Source organism: Jaculus jaculus, chromosome 2 (genome assembly GCF_020740685.1).
Source record: "Jaculus jaculus isolate mJacJac1 chromosome 2, mJacJac1.mat.Y.cur, whole genome shotgun sequence".
Taxonomy (NCBI): domain Eukaryota; kingdom Metazoa; phylum Chordata; class Mammalia; order Rodentia; family Dipodidae; genus Jaculus; species Jaculus jaculus.
Window position 1 is genome coordinate 144,147,614 of NC_059103.1, and position 16,664 is coordinate 144,164,277.

At 36.3% G+C, this 16,664-nt stretch overlaps 1 protein-coding gene across 11 annotated transcripts in view; it reads right to left on the reverse strand.

The window, feature by feature from the left end:
* Positions 1–16,664, reverse strand: part of Stau2 (staufen double-stranded RNA binding protein 2) — a 326,027-nt gene that overhangs the window by 148,883 nt on the left and 160,480 nt on the right. For all 11 annotated transcript variants that reach the window (XM_045143113.1, XM_045143112.1, XM_045143108.1 and 8 more), the window contains 2 exons: positions 12,388–12,519; positions 7,910–7,970 (listed from right to left, as the gene is read on the reverse strand). In XM_045143113.1, coding sequence (XP_044999048.1) covers positions 7,910–7,970; positions 12,388–12,519 — 193 coding nt within the window. The remainder of the gene's footprint in view (positions 1–7,909; positions 7,971–12,387; positions 12,520–16,664) is intronic.

Below are 16,664 nucleotides of genomic sequence, written 5' to 3' on the forward strand. Positions count from 1 at the left end.
TCATATACAGCCTTATTGTGTTGACAGACATTCCTTCTATACCTAATTTTTTGAGTTGTCATCATAATGGGGATGCTTATTTTTATTTTTCTGGATCTGTTAAGATGAGTATATGGTTTATTTGAGACTATTGATACACATTTATTGATTGGCATATATTATACAATTCTTTCATCCCTGGGATAAATCTTATTAGTTGGTCACCTTTTAAAAATTTTGAGAAAGAAGGGACGAAAGAGAGGAAGAGGCAGATACAGACAAAGAATGGGCACTCCAGGGCCTTCAGCCAGCACAAAAGAACACCAGACACGTGTGCCACCTTGTGTCCCTGGCTTATGTAGAAAATGGGGAAGTGAACTTAGGTCCTTAGGCTTCACAGGCAAGTACCTTAATTGCTAAGCCATCTCTCCAGCCTGGCCACCTTTTGTAATATGCTCTTAGATAAAATTGGCTAGTGTTATGCTAAGAATTTCTGCATGCATTTTCATCAAAGATATTGGTCTATAGTTTAGTTTGTTAGTTGTGCTCTTGTCTGATTAAAAATTCAGCAGTTAAGTAGCCATTTGTTTTGGGGTTTCTCTTGAGAAACATTGTTTGGAGGGAGGACAGTGGTGTTGGTGATCAAACCCAGAGTTTTGCAAATGCCAGGCAAGTCCTCTGCCTCTGTGCCAACAGCCTTCTTGGGAAACACTGATTACTGATTGAATCATTACTTGTTATTGTTCTGTTCAGATATCTCATGTACTGTGCTTCAGTTTCACTAGGTTTTATGTCCAGAAATGTATCCACTGATTCCAGGTTTTCCATTTTGTTGATGCAAAGTTGTTCATAACAGTTCCTAATGATCCTTTCTATAGCTGTGGTTTCAGCTAAAGGGATTTTCTCCTCTGATTTGATTTTTTATCATCTTTTCTAGATGAGTCCATTTTACTTATCTTTTCTAAGAAACACTTTTTTTCAAGAAATATTTTTTATTTCTTTGAGAGAGAGAAAAAGAGAGAACGAGAATAGGCACTACAGACACATGAACCACCTTGTGCATGTAGCTTTATGTGGATACTGGGGAATCAAACCTAGGTCCTTTGGCTTTGCCGGCAAGTGCCTTAAAGGCTAGGCTGTCTCTCTAGCACATCTAAGAGACACTTTATCTCACAGATCATTTGTATTTTCAAGTCTCTATTTGATTTCTTTCTGCTCTGATCTTTGTTATTTCTTTCCTTCTAAGTTTGAGATGATTTGTCCTTGCTTTTCTTGTTCCTAAAGTTATTTACTTAGATTATAGTGAAATCTCAGTAGATCAAGAGAATCTTATTTGATTCCCAAGCATCTGTGTGATTTTTTTTAAGCCTTGTCTTATTGATTTCTAGTTTGATTCCATTGTGGTTACAGAAAAATGCATGCTTTTTAAAAAATGTTGAATTCTCTCTCTCTTTCTCGATCTGCTCATTTCTCTCAAATAAATAAATAAAAATAAAAATGTTGAAAAAAGGAGCTGGAGAGACGACTTAGTGGTTAAGGCCCTTGCTTGCAAAGCCCAAGGACCCAGGTTCAATTCCCCAGGACCCATGTAAGCCAGATGCACAAGGTGGTGCATGTGTGTGAAGTTTGTCTACAGTGGCTGGCAGCCCTGGTGTGCACATTCTCCCTTTCTCTGCCTCTTCCTCTCAAATAAATAATAACATAAATAAATTTTTAAAAATTGTTGAAGCATATTTTGTAATCTAACATATAGTTGACCCTAGAGAGAATGTTCCATGTGCAGGTAAGAGTGTGTTTCGTCAGCAGCTGGATGGAATGTTCTGTCAGTGTGTGTCACATCCATTTGGTCTACAGTATAGTTTCCCTCTGATGTTTGTTGACTTTTTGGTCTGGATGATCTGACAATCAATAAAACTGGGGCCAAGTCACCAACTACTATTGTATTAACAGTCTATCCTTCTGTTTAGATGTAATGTTTGCTTTATACAATTAAGTGGTTACTCCAGCACTTTGTGCATATATATTTACAATTGTTAGTTATTTCTTCTTGTTGAACAAACATTCTCTTACCATTCTACCCAAACCATGTCCTCTTTAAAGTTGTTAATTTAAAAATCTATTCTTATTAGTATAACTACTCATCTTCATTTTTTTTTGGGGGGGGGGCTTCAAGATAAGGTTTCACTCTAGCCCAGGCTGACCTGGAATTCACTGTTATCTCAGGGTGGCCTCGAACTCACAGTGATCCTCTTACCTCTACCTCCCGAATGCTGGGATTAAAGGTGTGCACCACCATAGCCAGCTCATCTTCATTTTTTTATTTTCATGTACAATGTATATCTTTTTCAATTTATTTCCTTTCAGATTATGTATCTTTACTGGTGAAATGAGTTTCCCAGGGGCAAAATATTTTTAAATCTAGTTTATTCATTCAGAAAATCTATACATTTAAAAGGGGGACAATTTAATTTGTTTATACTAATAGTTATTACTGTTGAGTAAGGACATATTCCTATCATTCTGTTCTTTTTTTTGGGGGGGGGAAGTGGTTATGATATCCTTTGTTCCTTTCTTCCTCTCTTGTGCATCTTTGTGATTTGGTAATTATCTGTCATGGCACAGTCCGAATCTCTTCTTTGTCTCCTTTCTGTATCTGCTCTGTGGTGGTGATTTACTTTTCCATAATAGGTTTTTCATCACTCTACTTCTAGTGTAGACTTACCTGAACATTTTCTATAGAGTTGCTCTACAGGTCTCTTGTTTGTCTTTATTTCTAAAGGATAACTTTACTGGATTCTCAGCATGTTCTGTTTTGTTTTGTTCTTCTTTCAGGCTTTATTCTTTCCTGGCTTGATGAATATTCTGCTGCTAGTGGATATGCAACTTGATGTTTTTCTCATTACTTTTAGAAATCTTTGCCTTGTACTTTTGGGGGCTTTTGTTTGTTTTGGCTATATTTTTAAATTGAATTTATGAGGGTACTTTGATCTTTTAAAACACAAATGCCCATATTTTTCTGAAGATTTAGAAAGTTTTCAGTAATATTTTTGTGGGATAATTTCCCTTCACTTTTCCTTTGGGGATATAAATATGAGAGATATTTGCCTAATGGTGTCTCATAATTCTTGAAGGATGTCTTCTCTCCCTCCTTGCTTTCTTTTTCCATTTTAAAAATGTGACTGAGTTATTTCCAAAGACCTGCCTTTAAGATGAGAAATTCTTCTATCTGATTAATCAATTCTGCTAATGATTGTCTCAACTTTCTATTTTTTGTATGTGTACAGAGTGTATGTGTAGTGTGTCTCAGGTGTGGCACATGCATGTGTCTGTGTGCAGATGTGTGTACCCCATGTGCATGCATAAAGAAGCCAGAGGAAAACACCCTTCTCTTGTCACTCATCCACACATTTTCTTGAGTCAAGGCCATGCCCTCAACCCAGAGCTGCTTCAGTCAGTGAGCACCAGCTATTCAAGCCTGAGCTTACAGACGTGTGGCCAAGCCCAGCTTTATTGTTTAACATGGCTTCGGGGTAGTTGAATTTGACAGTATATGGCCAAGCTTCTGAGGCCCCCATGCTTAAGTAGCAAGCACTCTTACCTGCTAAGTCATCTCCCCATCACTTTGTCTCTCAACTTTTTAATTTCATTTATTGCATTCTTTAGCTTCAAGATTTTGGACTAGTTGCTCATTTATATGGTAAACTTTCTTAATTTCAGTAATTTGTCAATCTGTATCCTCTTGGTATGTCATAAAGAGTCTTTAACATCATTCATGTGAATTTTTGGGTCAGAGAATTCACTGATTACTGATAGAGTTGCATTTCTGTGGTTTCATGTTACCTATTTTTAATGCTTCTTGTATCCTCCACTGGTATTTGTGCATATGATAGGCCACATGCTTCTACTCATCTTACAGAGAGGTTCTCAGAACAGACTTTCTGTGGAAATGCTCTCGTGGCATTTGCATATGCAGAGTTGGCTTTGGTTCCAAGTGAGCACTTTGGTGTGATCATGCCCATGTAGCTTTTTAGCTGTACTCAGCACTGGTCATGTCTGTAGGTGTCTCAATGGCTTAGGCAGCAGGTGCTGCAGGACTGGACTACCAGCCATGACATGCCTAGCAGCAGGTCAGGGTACATGTCAGTCTTCAAGAACTAAAGAAGCAACTGCCTGATATAATGGGAATTTATCTGCTCAGGGAGGTCTGCCCAGATGCTTGTTGGATCCAGGGTGGGCAGATGGGGCAAAATATATTTCTTAGGGCCTCTGTGGCTCCATCTTTTGAGAATGGTCTGCTCAACTATTTCTGAGGACCACAGGGGGATTGTAAGGAGCACTTAGTTGCTTCTCAAGACCTGGTTAGGCCAAGCCACTCAAGAAAAGCTGAGAGAAGAGGTTTAAAATATATTACAAAGCATATGAGAAGCAGGCAACCTATCTAACACCATATCCCAGAGATGGTGTAACCTACTGGCTTCAGGAAGTACAGTGTGTAATATTACATGTATATGATACATAAGTGATAAAAGGTTTGGTAACTCAAATAAAAAGGTCAATAGATCTTGATCTTGTCCCCAAAATTATTTGTCCTGGGTCATCTCTAATGAACTAAGATGACCCAGCATATTTCACAGGAGCTAAATAAAACTTTTTAAAAGGTTAATGGAAAAATATTTATGTGAACAATGCCTCCAAATAATCTTTTAGTGGGTGGATTCAGCACATGCCAGTGAATACCTTTGAGCTTATTCCAATTTTGAATTAAGCTAGAGTTCACCTTTAAGAAACAATGAACCTGTTTTTAGTAAAATCCGGTATGAATAAGAAACAAGGAATGTGAATACAAAAAAAGATATTATCAACTGAACTGTATCTAAATATTTTACAAAGTTTTCCATAAGCCATCAGTAGATCTTTAAAATGCATAAGCTTTTTAAAAACCTTGTTAGTCATTCATCTGTAAAAGCCTTGCTTTTTATGTATATGCCAAGCATAAAATTGCCCTATGCTAAATTTAACACAAACTTTACATTACATTACAGAGTTATGTTTTTGTACTTCAACCTAATTATGACAGTGATTCAAAGAGTAAAAAACACATTTACAATAGTCTCCCTTCTGATGTATTTCAGTACAATGAAGAAAGACTAAGAAACATACAAAAATTAGGTCCATATTTGAAAGCTGCAGGCAATCAAGCCAAGAAAATAAATTGAAGAACCAGGCTATGTAATCACAATCACTTGTAAAATGATTTAAACTAGCTCTTAGTTGTAATTGTTAGCAGTTTCTTATGACTGTAATCTTTAAAAAAAAATCTTCCACTACAAAATTAAGTGCACATGTACACTCACATTTTTTGTTTAGTTATACTTAGGTGCTAGCATGCCAGGATAAAACTACCCTTCTTCTTTTCCAATTCTGTATTCTCCCTTAATTGTAGTACATTTGGTTCCAACTCAATTTTGTATTATTCATCCAAGTAATAGTTGGTGAGAAATTTAGTCTTTAAAATTATAATTCTGAATTAATGTACAGTTTGAGAAATAAATTATACTGAGGTCTGGGATGGTAGCTCAGATGGTAAGTGCTTGGCTTACAGCATGAGAACATGAGTTGGATTCCTAGTATCTATGTAAAGAAAAGCTAGATGTGGCACCATGTGCTTGTAATACTAATTCTGGAGAGGGCAGAGACAGGGGTATCTGGGGGACTTGCTGGCCAGCCAGTCTAGCCTGATGGGTGAGTTCCAGGCCAATGAGAAGCTCTGTCTCAAAAAGAAGTGGAAGGTATATCTGAGTTATGACATGTGCACCCACATACCTATAAGTAGGCATAGATATGTATATCACACACATACTCAAGGGGGAAAAAAGGAAGTCAGTCATAGTGAAAAGAGCCACTTCTTGACGGTATTGCATTTTCACCAAGTAATGTTACTTTTTCAGATGTTATTCAAGGATAGCTAATCATTTTACTAATGTCACAGAATTTTAAATTCTCAACATTATAAACTGGTATGTGTAACTCTTAGAGTAGACTGGATTATAAGAAGTAAAGTGAATTGTTCAAGGGTAGTGAGATGGTCGGTATTGACAACCTAGAATTCCTGCTTTTCCATGTGTACCTTCCACACACTTGCCTAAAGAATGCTAATGTGGGTATCTGTCACAGGGCAGAAATCACTGAGAGCAAGAACTTATTAAGTAGAAAAGAACCTAAATGTCACCATAGTAACTGAACTTAATTTTCACATAACTGATTCATTACTTGAGTGCTCAATTACTAAGCAGAGACTTTTTCCTGATGTGTTGAAGTAGCTTTGAGCTGGCTCCAGGCAAGTCTGGGGCATTGTTGGTAGGAACTAGCCTTTGGGGCAGTGAAATAGTTATCTCTCCTCAGACAAAGCTGGGCTGCCCTCAATCACTCAGGTAACCTGAGTCAGGACCACCACTATCCATCTAAAGAATCTTCTTGTCAGCCCTCTCACCCCTCAACAGTTAGCAAGGAGTAGGGAAACACTATTATTTCAGATCTCAGTTTGAACCACTATAGTCTAGGGGAAGTCCTAAAGACTTAGGAATAGGTACTATGCTAACTGCTGTACATGCAAGTGCAATTTTATGTTTTTTACATTCCCTTACTGAATAACTACAAACTGATATATTAAAACATTGAAGAAATTAAGCACAAACTAAGAATACTGACCTGATTCTATTTTCTTCCCTTGGCCTATATGCTTAATCCATCACATTTATCACCACATGTATACACAGTCCAAGGGCTCACATTAATAAGTTATTCCCAAACAATAACCTAACAGTATTATTACTCTGGTGAAATACTGTTTACAAGAGGCTAGTTTTGCTAATCCAAGGATTCAGTTCTTATGAGTTTGCTTTCATAAGAATTGTTACTGATTTCATTATACATACATCAAAAGATATATAGCTAGCATTAAAGAATAAAGGCCCTTCATTATAATTTGTACATTCAAGCTTTTTCAGTGTTCAAAGGTAGTAACAGAATTAGAAATGAGATTGGACATTTTCATAGGCCAGATGTTTTGACTCAGTGATTTATAGTAAAGTGGTCATTTTGAAAATAGATACTTTTCAGATGGGAAGGATGCTCATTTTGTTGTATTAGGGATCAAACCTGTGGACTCATGTAATTAGGCAAGCACTAACCACTAAACTATATCCTCAGCATGTGATGTCAAAGAAAAATGTCTGTATGTTCAATGAAAAAAATCTTTTATTATATAGATTTCAAAAGAATGATAAAAAGAAGGTTACTTTTAGGTGTGTGGTAGTACTCTAAGGGGAACAATATTGAGTAATTTTATATGTATATTTCTGATATTAATGTAACAGCTTTAATGAAATATGAAAAATTCTAATGATTCAGAAAAGCATAAAAATGCTTTGTGGTAATGTTAAATGAAAACATAATGAACTTTTTACTCATATTATAAGTGCTGGGTATATAGCTTAGTGGTAGGGTGTTTACCTACCCTGCACAAGGCCCTAGGTTCACCAAGGTGAAGGGAGGGAGGGAAGAGAGATTATGATTATATAAAAAATATTGTAGACCTAAAAAATTAAAACTATGAAAAGTTGACTTGAGAATTAAGTGACTTATAAATAACTGCTTCATTTCTTGCTATTTTTCAGAATTTTGTTCAAGTAGAAATGATGTAAAAAATGTTACAGCCATGTGCATTAAATAGTACCCAGAATGCAGTGATTTAACTATTTTAAGGATACAAGTATATGTCTTAATTTTCCAGTTATTATGTCAGTTTCAGGAGAGCAAACACTATGGCTCCTCTTATGCCTTGCAATGCTTAAAATGGCATCTGGGGCTTAGAGCCAGTCAAGACCAGTGATGAACACCAAGCTCAGTTAATACAGAAACGAGAACTTACTGTTATTTGTTGGTTCAGGAAATCCAGCCTTTGGACCACTCCATCCTTTGTTTTCCCCTGTCTGAAAGATTAAATCAGCTGTTTAACTATATAGAAACAGATGTAACCAAAAAGAATTTTAAAATGCTGACTAGCCACTTCACCAAGGGCAAAAATCTCCCACATGGCCATTCTGTACATTCTCTTCAATGCTCACTCGAGGGTGATAGTTATAAGAGTAGCTAATATGAAGTGGAACACTTAATCCTCTGTCTACATTAGTTTCTTTCTTTCTCCTCCTTGTTTCATTTGTTATATAAGTCTATTAAGGCACCAAGGTGACTTCATATTCAACATGCACTATATAGAAGATAGATTCTAAGTGACTAAAAATAAGTAGTTCTTTGTCAAGCTGCAAACATTGTAATACTGAACAGACTAAAAAAAGAGCTTCTTATCCATTCTAGAATCAAAATAATAATAATAGAAATATCCATTCTGGAAAAATATTTTGATAAACATCACCAAAAACATAATTCTAGCCAACAGCTGACCAATGTTATTTTAAAATATTTTGTTCTTTTCTTTCATTTTTATGACACATCTTATGACAAGGCAACATATCCTGGCAGAAGAGAAGCAAAAAAGAATATAAGAAATCCTGAAAAATAAGTTTATAGTATGTTACCAAAAATACTAGCAGCTTCCTATGAACTAGAAAACACATCCTTCTTCCTTTATCTCTTTTATCTCCTTAAAATATAATTTCCCATCTTCTTCCACACTTCCCACTAGAGAGATTATTGCTATAACCTTTGCAAAATGCTAATACAGGCATTCTTCATGGGACAGAAATTGCTGTGTTAAAAAAAAAGTAAAAAGAAATTGCTGTATAGCAAAATGGACTGGCAGTAGTAACCACTAATAGTTAACATTTAAGACCAAAGTATGGATGGTAATGAGCTAAGTGTTCTAAATGGATATAGATTATCTCATTTTCATCCTCACAAACTCTGGTAAAATAAGTGACATTAACATTCAACTTTCTAAAGAAGTAAACTATAGTTAGAGAAGATTAGACTGAGGCCACACACCTAACATGCAGTCTCTTTCTGAGTAAAGAGACAGATAGCAATCATAGTTGTACTTTTTTTGTTCAGCACTAGTTATTAAACCATTGAACCACAGTCTTGTGCATGCTAAGCAAGCACTCCACCACTGAGCTACAATTCCAACCCATTAGTACTGTTTTCATCAGAAAATAAGAGGAAACCAAAATAAAATGACTAGAAAAGTTACATATTTAGTGTAAACTGTGCATTTAAGAAAGGAGTGATGGGATGAATAACAGAGTTTAGAAATAACAGAATCTGACAAAGGAAAGGACTACTGCGAAGTGTCAGTGAGAGAAACAGCAATTTGATAGGGGCAGTTCCTCTGAAGATGAGACCTGAAAGGCAGCTAAAACTGCTAACAGTAGGAAAACCTGTTGAACAGGTTCCTTCTTTACCTTTAATTTTATTCACACCTCCAAATCCCTCTGTACTTATCCAATGGCTTACAACTGTCTGGGTTCTAAGAGAATTATTTACAGTATGGAAACCTGGGGTAGTTGTAAAATTAGCCACAGGATTCTACTCTTTCCCAGCCAGTGGATTTTCATTTTAAAGAGTGAAACTTATAAATAAAATGTTTTATTTCAGTGTATTAATTGCTTCTATCCTGCATCTTGCTTTAAAAAAATCTTAATAACTATACCTACGGTAAAAATTTGCAACCAGCTAAAGGTCATTGCTAGAGGAGTGTGGGAAAGAGTCAGCAAGAACAAGGTCAAAGCGATTGTTAACAAGAACTAAAGTCCTGAAAAGAAGTCACAAAGTACAGGTCACATCCTACAACTTAATTTCCACACTTGTATTTTATATTTAAATCACTGTAATTGAATTCCCTTTCCTCCTCTCATCTATCATGCTTATATATGAGAGAGAGAGAATGGGCATGCCAAGGGCCTCCAGCCACTGCAAGTGAACTCCAGACACATGTGCCACCTTGTGCATCTGGCTTACCTGGGTACTGGGGAATCGAAGCTGGGTACTTAGGCTTTACAGGCAAGGCCCTTAACCACTAAGCCATCTCACCAACCTACTCATGCTATTATCTGCCTTGTCGGGATCCCATATCAAACACTCTCCTTCCATCTTTCAACTATTTACCCATTTGTCTTTCTGTTGACCCATCCTGAAAATCCCTGCCATGGTCCAGTCTGCCTTAGTTTGCATCCATATCCAAGATTCAAGGAGATGCACAACTTTATAAACTAGTATTAATAACTTATACCTTTGGGGTGGAGAGATGGTTCAGCAGCTCACACACTTGTCCATAAAGTCTAAAGACCACAGTTAGATTCCCCAGTACACATGCATCTCGAGTTTGTATGAAGCGAACAGAGGCCCTGGTGTGACTATTCTCTCTCTCTGCCAGCATCCCTCCTCTTTCCCTCCCTCCTTTCTCTCTGCCAGGAAGCCAAGGTAGGAGGACTGCTGTGAATTCGGGGCCAGCCTGAAACTACATAGTGAATTTCAGGACAGCCTGTGCTAGAGTGAGATCCTACCTCGAAAAATGGAAAAAATAAATGTACCTTCAGCCAGACATGGTGGCTCATGCCTTTAATCCCAGTGCATAGGACACTTAGGTAGGAGGCTCACTGTGAATTCAAGGCCAGTCTAGTGCTTTAGAATGAGTTCCAGGTTAGCCTAGGCTAGACGGGTGTAGCTGGACTGACATGTAAATTGGTGGACTTTAGGGAATATGTATTATCCTTAACAACATGGTAGCTTCATCTAATGTGTTTAAGGCCTGAATAGCACAAAGGGCCGAGAAACTCTCTGAACTGAAACTGAAACTTTAGTACCTGAGTCTCACAACACAATGTGAGCCAGCCAAGCCTCCACAACCAATAGGGTTAATTCTTTAACATAAATCTGTGCATGCATGCATGCATGTGTGTGTGCACACACACGTGTCACAGTGTATGTGTACACTCATCTTGGTTTTGTTTCTCTAGGGGAACACTCACTAGTACAGTGAGTAAGCAAAAAATACTTTTCAGGACTGGAGAGATGGCTCAGTTATTAAAGATGCTTGCTTACAAAGTCCACTGGTCCAGATTTGATTCCCCAGTATCCAAGTAAAGCCAGATGCACAAAGTGCCACATGCATCTAGAATCTGTTTGCAGTTGGAGAAGACCTGGCATACCCATTCTTTTTCTCTCTCTTTAAAATAAATAAATATTTTAAAAATCTTTTTCAAATAAATCAAATTTTGTTTTATGGCCAATTTTCCTTTTACTTAACTTACAAATAAATGTCTCTGGAGAGATTTATTTTGACATATTTTTATAAATCACTCATCAGGTTTTAAATCAATATAAATGTGTTAAGTTAAAACAACATATACATAATATAATTTGAACATATGTTAGGTTTCATGTTACAAATACTTTTAAAAAGAAGAAAAAGCATTGACTACCTAGGTTATAAAAACAGGACTGAAATTTCTATCAATATCACAAAAACAAGTGAATATTTTAATAATTCCAAAGAATCACAGTTGCCTCAAGAAGAAAAGCACAGCTAATATTTATCTGAAGAGGCCTTTGTTTTTCCTCTAGCTTGAGCTTAAGGAATGTGTTCTGGTAAAACTAGAGACATCCCTGAAACAGTCTGTGTGTGAAAAAGCCTAATCAAAAGGATATAAGTGGGGTTTTTTTGCATAAAAGTAGTTATTAAGCCTGTTGTTTTATGAATTTTATATAAACAAAATGCTTAATAGAGAGTTTCTACATATACATAGATAACAAAATGATAAGCTAATTAAAAAATAAAGTTAATCTAATTCTTGTCAAATATCTGCCAAGTCCTGAATTCAGGCTTCTCTGCTCCTCGTCCAAGAAAGGTAGGTGTTAATGATGTCATTAACTGCTGCAGTTAATAAGAGAAATAAGAGACCATGAACAAGACCTTGGGAGAAAACAAATACCCTGAGTTTACCTTTAAATTTAAAGCAAACAGAAAAATTTGTTTATAGAAAGTCTGTCTAATATAATTCCTGGCCCGAAGGGATAAGTTAGAAGTCTTATTTCCAGTGTTTTCAACAGTATGCTAAAAAATAAGGACTAATAACTTCTCTTCATAAAAAGTACAAATATAGAGAAAAAGAATGGACTAACAAGTCAGTAAGTTAAAAATATATTAAATTGGTTTGAAGTATCACACAAAATATTTTAATACTTGCTAATCAAAAATAATAATTACTTACAAACATTTACTTTCCCCTGAAACAGATGTTAATTTGTACCTGGAATATCTAACTTACAGAAAGTATTATTTCATGAAATGAAAACTTTTATACCAGTTTATGCTTTTATACCAGCTGGAAATTTGTTTAATCATTTTACTATTCTGACAGAAAGCACATATACATGTAAATTAGTTCTTACCTTGTCGAGCTGATCTTGAAGGTTAGTGGATGCTTTATAACCAAGTTGTAAAAGCATTGCTTCTGCAGCATTTTTTTTGGCTATCTTTTTATTAGGTCCTGTTCCAGTAGCAACTTCATTGCCCACCTTGACCTGATGAGATCAATGATAATTGTTTGAGTAAACAGTAAGTCCTTATATTATAAAATGATATATTCCACTCTCCAAGATTAAAAAGTATATAAAGGCCTAAAATAAAATTGGAAGATAAAATATCACCTACATAATTTTATATATACAAATGAAATATACATGAGAGAATATGGAAAGATGGCCCTCAAATTACCAATGGTAGGTTATCTCAAGGTAGCAGACTTAGTGGACTTTTATTTTAATTCTTTATATATTTGATCATTTAAACATTAAGACTACATTATTGATTTAAGTAGAAAAATAAAGTTTATATCAACATATAGAGTTCATCTTGGTTATGACTACATTTAGTATTCTTTATTTCCAATAACAAATTGAAAAGGCTAAAATTCATGTGAGTGCCATTTAAACTAATGTTCACATGGCATCTCAAATGTATAAGTGTTTATGTTAGGGCTAGGAATATGGCTCAGTGATGGAACACTTGCCTAACATGTGTGAGGTCCTAGATTCAACTCCCAGTATGGCAAAAGTTATATTAAATAGTTATTAAAGAAAATTAATATGTAAAAGCTAGTATACTATTGTAGTTTACAACAAAACTTCCAAATCAGACTAGGATATGAAATTCAACTCTTAGGATTTAAAGATACATATGTATACACATATATACACACACATATATACACATGCATATATACATGTCTTAAGTATCTGAAAGTCATCTTATATGAACATATACATTTTCTGAATTGGGTAATGTTTAAAGGGACATATACAAAGAGAAATTACAAGACAGAAATTAAGTTAGAGAGCATAAAAGTAGAATTGCAAGGAGAAACTTACAGACATTAAAAATACATAACTAGGCTGTAGAGATGGCTTAGCAGTGAAGCTTAAGGATCTACATTCAACTCCCTAGGTTTCATGTAAGCCAGCTGCATAAGGTGATGCAACTGCACAGAGTTGCACTTGCGCACAAGATGGTGCTCATGTCTGGAGCTCAACTGTACTGGCTGGAGGCGCTGGCTTGCCAGTTCTCTCACTCTCAATCTCTGCCCTAAGGATGTTACAAACATGTCAATAAAATTGACCCAGACAAAACAGAAGAATAATGATGAGCAAAAATTAAGGAACTGTAAACAAAATGCAATCAAGTTGTTAAAAAAGTCAAAAGCTGGTTCTTTGAAAAAGTTAGTAAAATGATAAACCAAAGGTAAAACTGATTAAGAAATAATATGAGCTGGGTATATAGTTTAGTGGTAGAACACTTGACTAGCATGTACAACCTCAGCATCACAAAACAAACAAACAAACAGGAAGGGGCTGGAATGATGGTTTAGAGGTTAAGTCACTTGCCCAGGTTCTATTCCCAGTATCTACAAGGTGATACTGGACCTCATTTCCAGCGGCCAAAGGCCCTGGCGTGCCCATTTTACCTCTCTGTATCTGCTTATTTCTCTCTCCTCTCTCTGAAATAAATATGAAAACTAAATAACCAGCAACAATGCTAAATGAAAAGGAGAGACTGCCACCACTTCGGAAGTACTACAAATTAAGCAGAAATATTGAGGACAAATTTATGCAAATTATTTGAAATATTCATTAAAATGGAAAAATTTCTAAACAATACAAATTATCAAAACTGTTACAGACTAAGCCTGCAACTAAATAGAATTATAAATAATAAAGAAACTAAAAAACATAATTTTTAAAAATGTGGAGTAAGGACTGGAGAGATAGCTTAGCAGTTAAGGCACTTGCTTGTGAAGCCTAAGGACCCATGTTTGACTTTCCAGACCCCATGTAAGCCAGATGCACCAAGTGACATATGTGCAAGATTAGAGATGTGCTCAAGGTGGAGCTTGAATGCAATAGTTTGAGGCCCTAGCATGCCAGTTTTCCCACTCTCCCCCTCCCACTCTCTCATAAATAAATAAATATAAAAAGAAAGTTGCATTAAAAAAAAAAACTACTAGCCAGGAATGATGATATGTCTCAATGGCCAGCACTGAAGAGGCAGGTATAAGAGAATTCTGCTTTCAAGGCCAGCCTATTCTATGTAAGAGTTCAAGACCAGTCTGGACTATATAACAGGGCCCTAATGAGGGAAGGGTTTAGAAGAGAAAGGAAGAAGTAGTTCCCTGAGATTTTCTGCAATAAGTTTCACCAACATTGAAGGGAGAACTGCTAGTCTTTCAAATTTATTGGATTCGACAAGGAGGAATCAAGCCTCAATCACTTCGATTGCAAAACCCAACAAAAACAGTAAAAAACAGAAATTTACAGAACAGTTTCACAAATGGTTGTAGGGAATTTATGCTGATTGGTGGCTGACCAAACAAGTGCAAGGCCCTAGGTTCAGCCCTAGCACCAGAAAAAAATAAAATCACAAAATGACTAAAGTTGTAATTATTATGGAAATGCAAGGTTGGTTTACACTGAATGCAAACAATAACGACTAGTGGAGGTGACAAACCTCAAAAAGTCAAAAGTTATCTTTTTAAAAAAATTACTTTTAGGGCTGGAGAAATGGCTTAGCAGTTAAGGCACCTGTCTGCCAAGCCAAAAGATCCTGGTTTGACTCTCCAGGACCCACGTAAGCCAGATGCACAAGGGGAAACATGCATCTGAAGTTTGTGTGCAGTGGCTAGAAGCCCTGGCGTGCCCATTTTCTCTCTCCTCCCCCCTCTTTCTCTCAAATAAATAATATATATATTTAAAAAATATTTTTATTTATATATGGAAGAGAACAAGCATGGGCACACCAGGGGCCTCCTACCACTGCAAATAAGCTCCAGATATATATATGGCTTTACACTGGTACTGGGCAACTGAATCTGGGCCCACAGCATTTGCAAACAAGCACTTTAAACCACTCAGTGAGCCATCTTCTCAGACCCCATAATAAATGATCAAAAGCATTTGATAAAATTCAACTTTCACTCATGATCAAAATGATTACAAAAATAAACTTCTTTAATATGAAAAAAATATTTTTCAAAAAGCCCTTAGCGAACCTCAGCAAATGTATTTAATGCTTAAACTCTGACATTAGAAACAAGATTAAGAATGTCTTCTATTATTTCTAGTATGTGACATTTTACTACAAGTCCTAGACAGAGCAATGGAAACAAGAAAAAGAAAAGGTATAAGATCAGGGCATGTTCCTCTGGAAGCAGAGGCACTTATGTAGCTATCTAGACTTATGATAAAACTAATGTAAATATATAAGCTTGAATGCAATAAAATTAATTCTGTTCATAAGAAAGTGCTCTTAAAAAACAGAAAAAGGAAAGTTATAACACAAGGGAAGACATGAAATACCACCTGGCTGCAAACAGTTCACTCCAAAATATATAATCAGTTCCTATAAATTCAGTTTTTCATATTTTTATTTGTTGATTTGCAGACAGACACGGGGGGGAGGGAGGGAGGGAAGGAGGCAAAGGTGAGTATGGGCATGCCAGAGTCTCCTACCTTTGCAACCGAATTCCAGACACATTTGCCACTTTGTGCACCTGCCTTCATGTGGGTACTGGGGATCGAACCAGGGTCATTAGGCTTTACAGATAAGTGTCTTAACTGCTGAGCCACCTCTTCAGCCCCTAAACTCATTTCTTAAAGGTCATTACAGAGCTGTGGAGATGGCCAGTCTATAGAGTACTTGTCAAGCAAACAGGAGGTTCTGCGTTCAGATCCCCGCAGCACCCACATAAAAGGTGGATATGAGGACACACATCTGTAATCCCAGGCGGAGATAGAAGAATCCCTGGGACTTCTTTGCTAGTTAGTCTAGCTGAATCAATCAACTCTAAGTTCAATAACAGACTCTCTTAAAAAGTAAGGTTGAGAACAACTGAGGGAGAACCCGACATCAGCATACAAACACACGCACACCCACACCCACATGTATACACAATGCAAAGACACATACAACACACCCCAAAAAACCACTTGTAAAGTAAGCAAGAAAACCAAATACATAAGCTGGATTTGAAAACTTGGATTCTATTAAAAGATGTCACTGTCCTTTGTCTAAAAAGTAAGCTTAGCTTGCATAGCTTCAAGCCACTTTCACAAAAGACAATACCCCAGGTCCTGGCCATCAATGTCTGTATGGCACAACTGAATCTGGTTTTTGG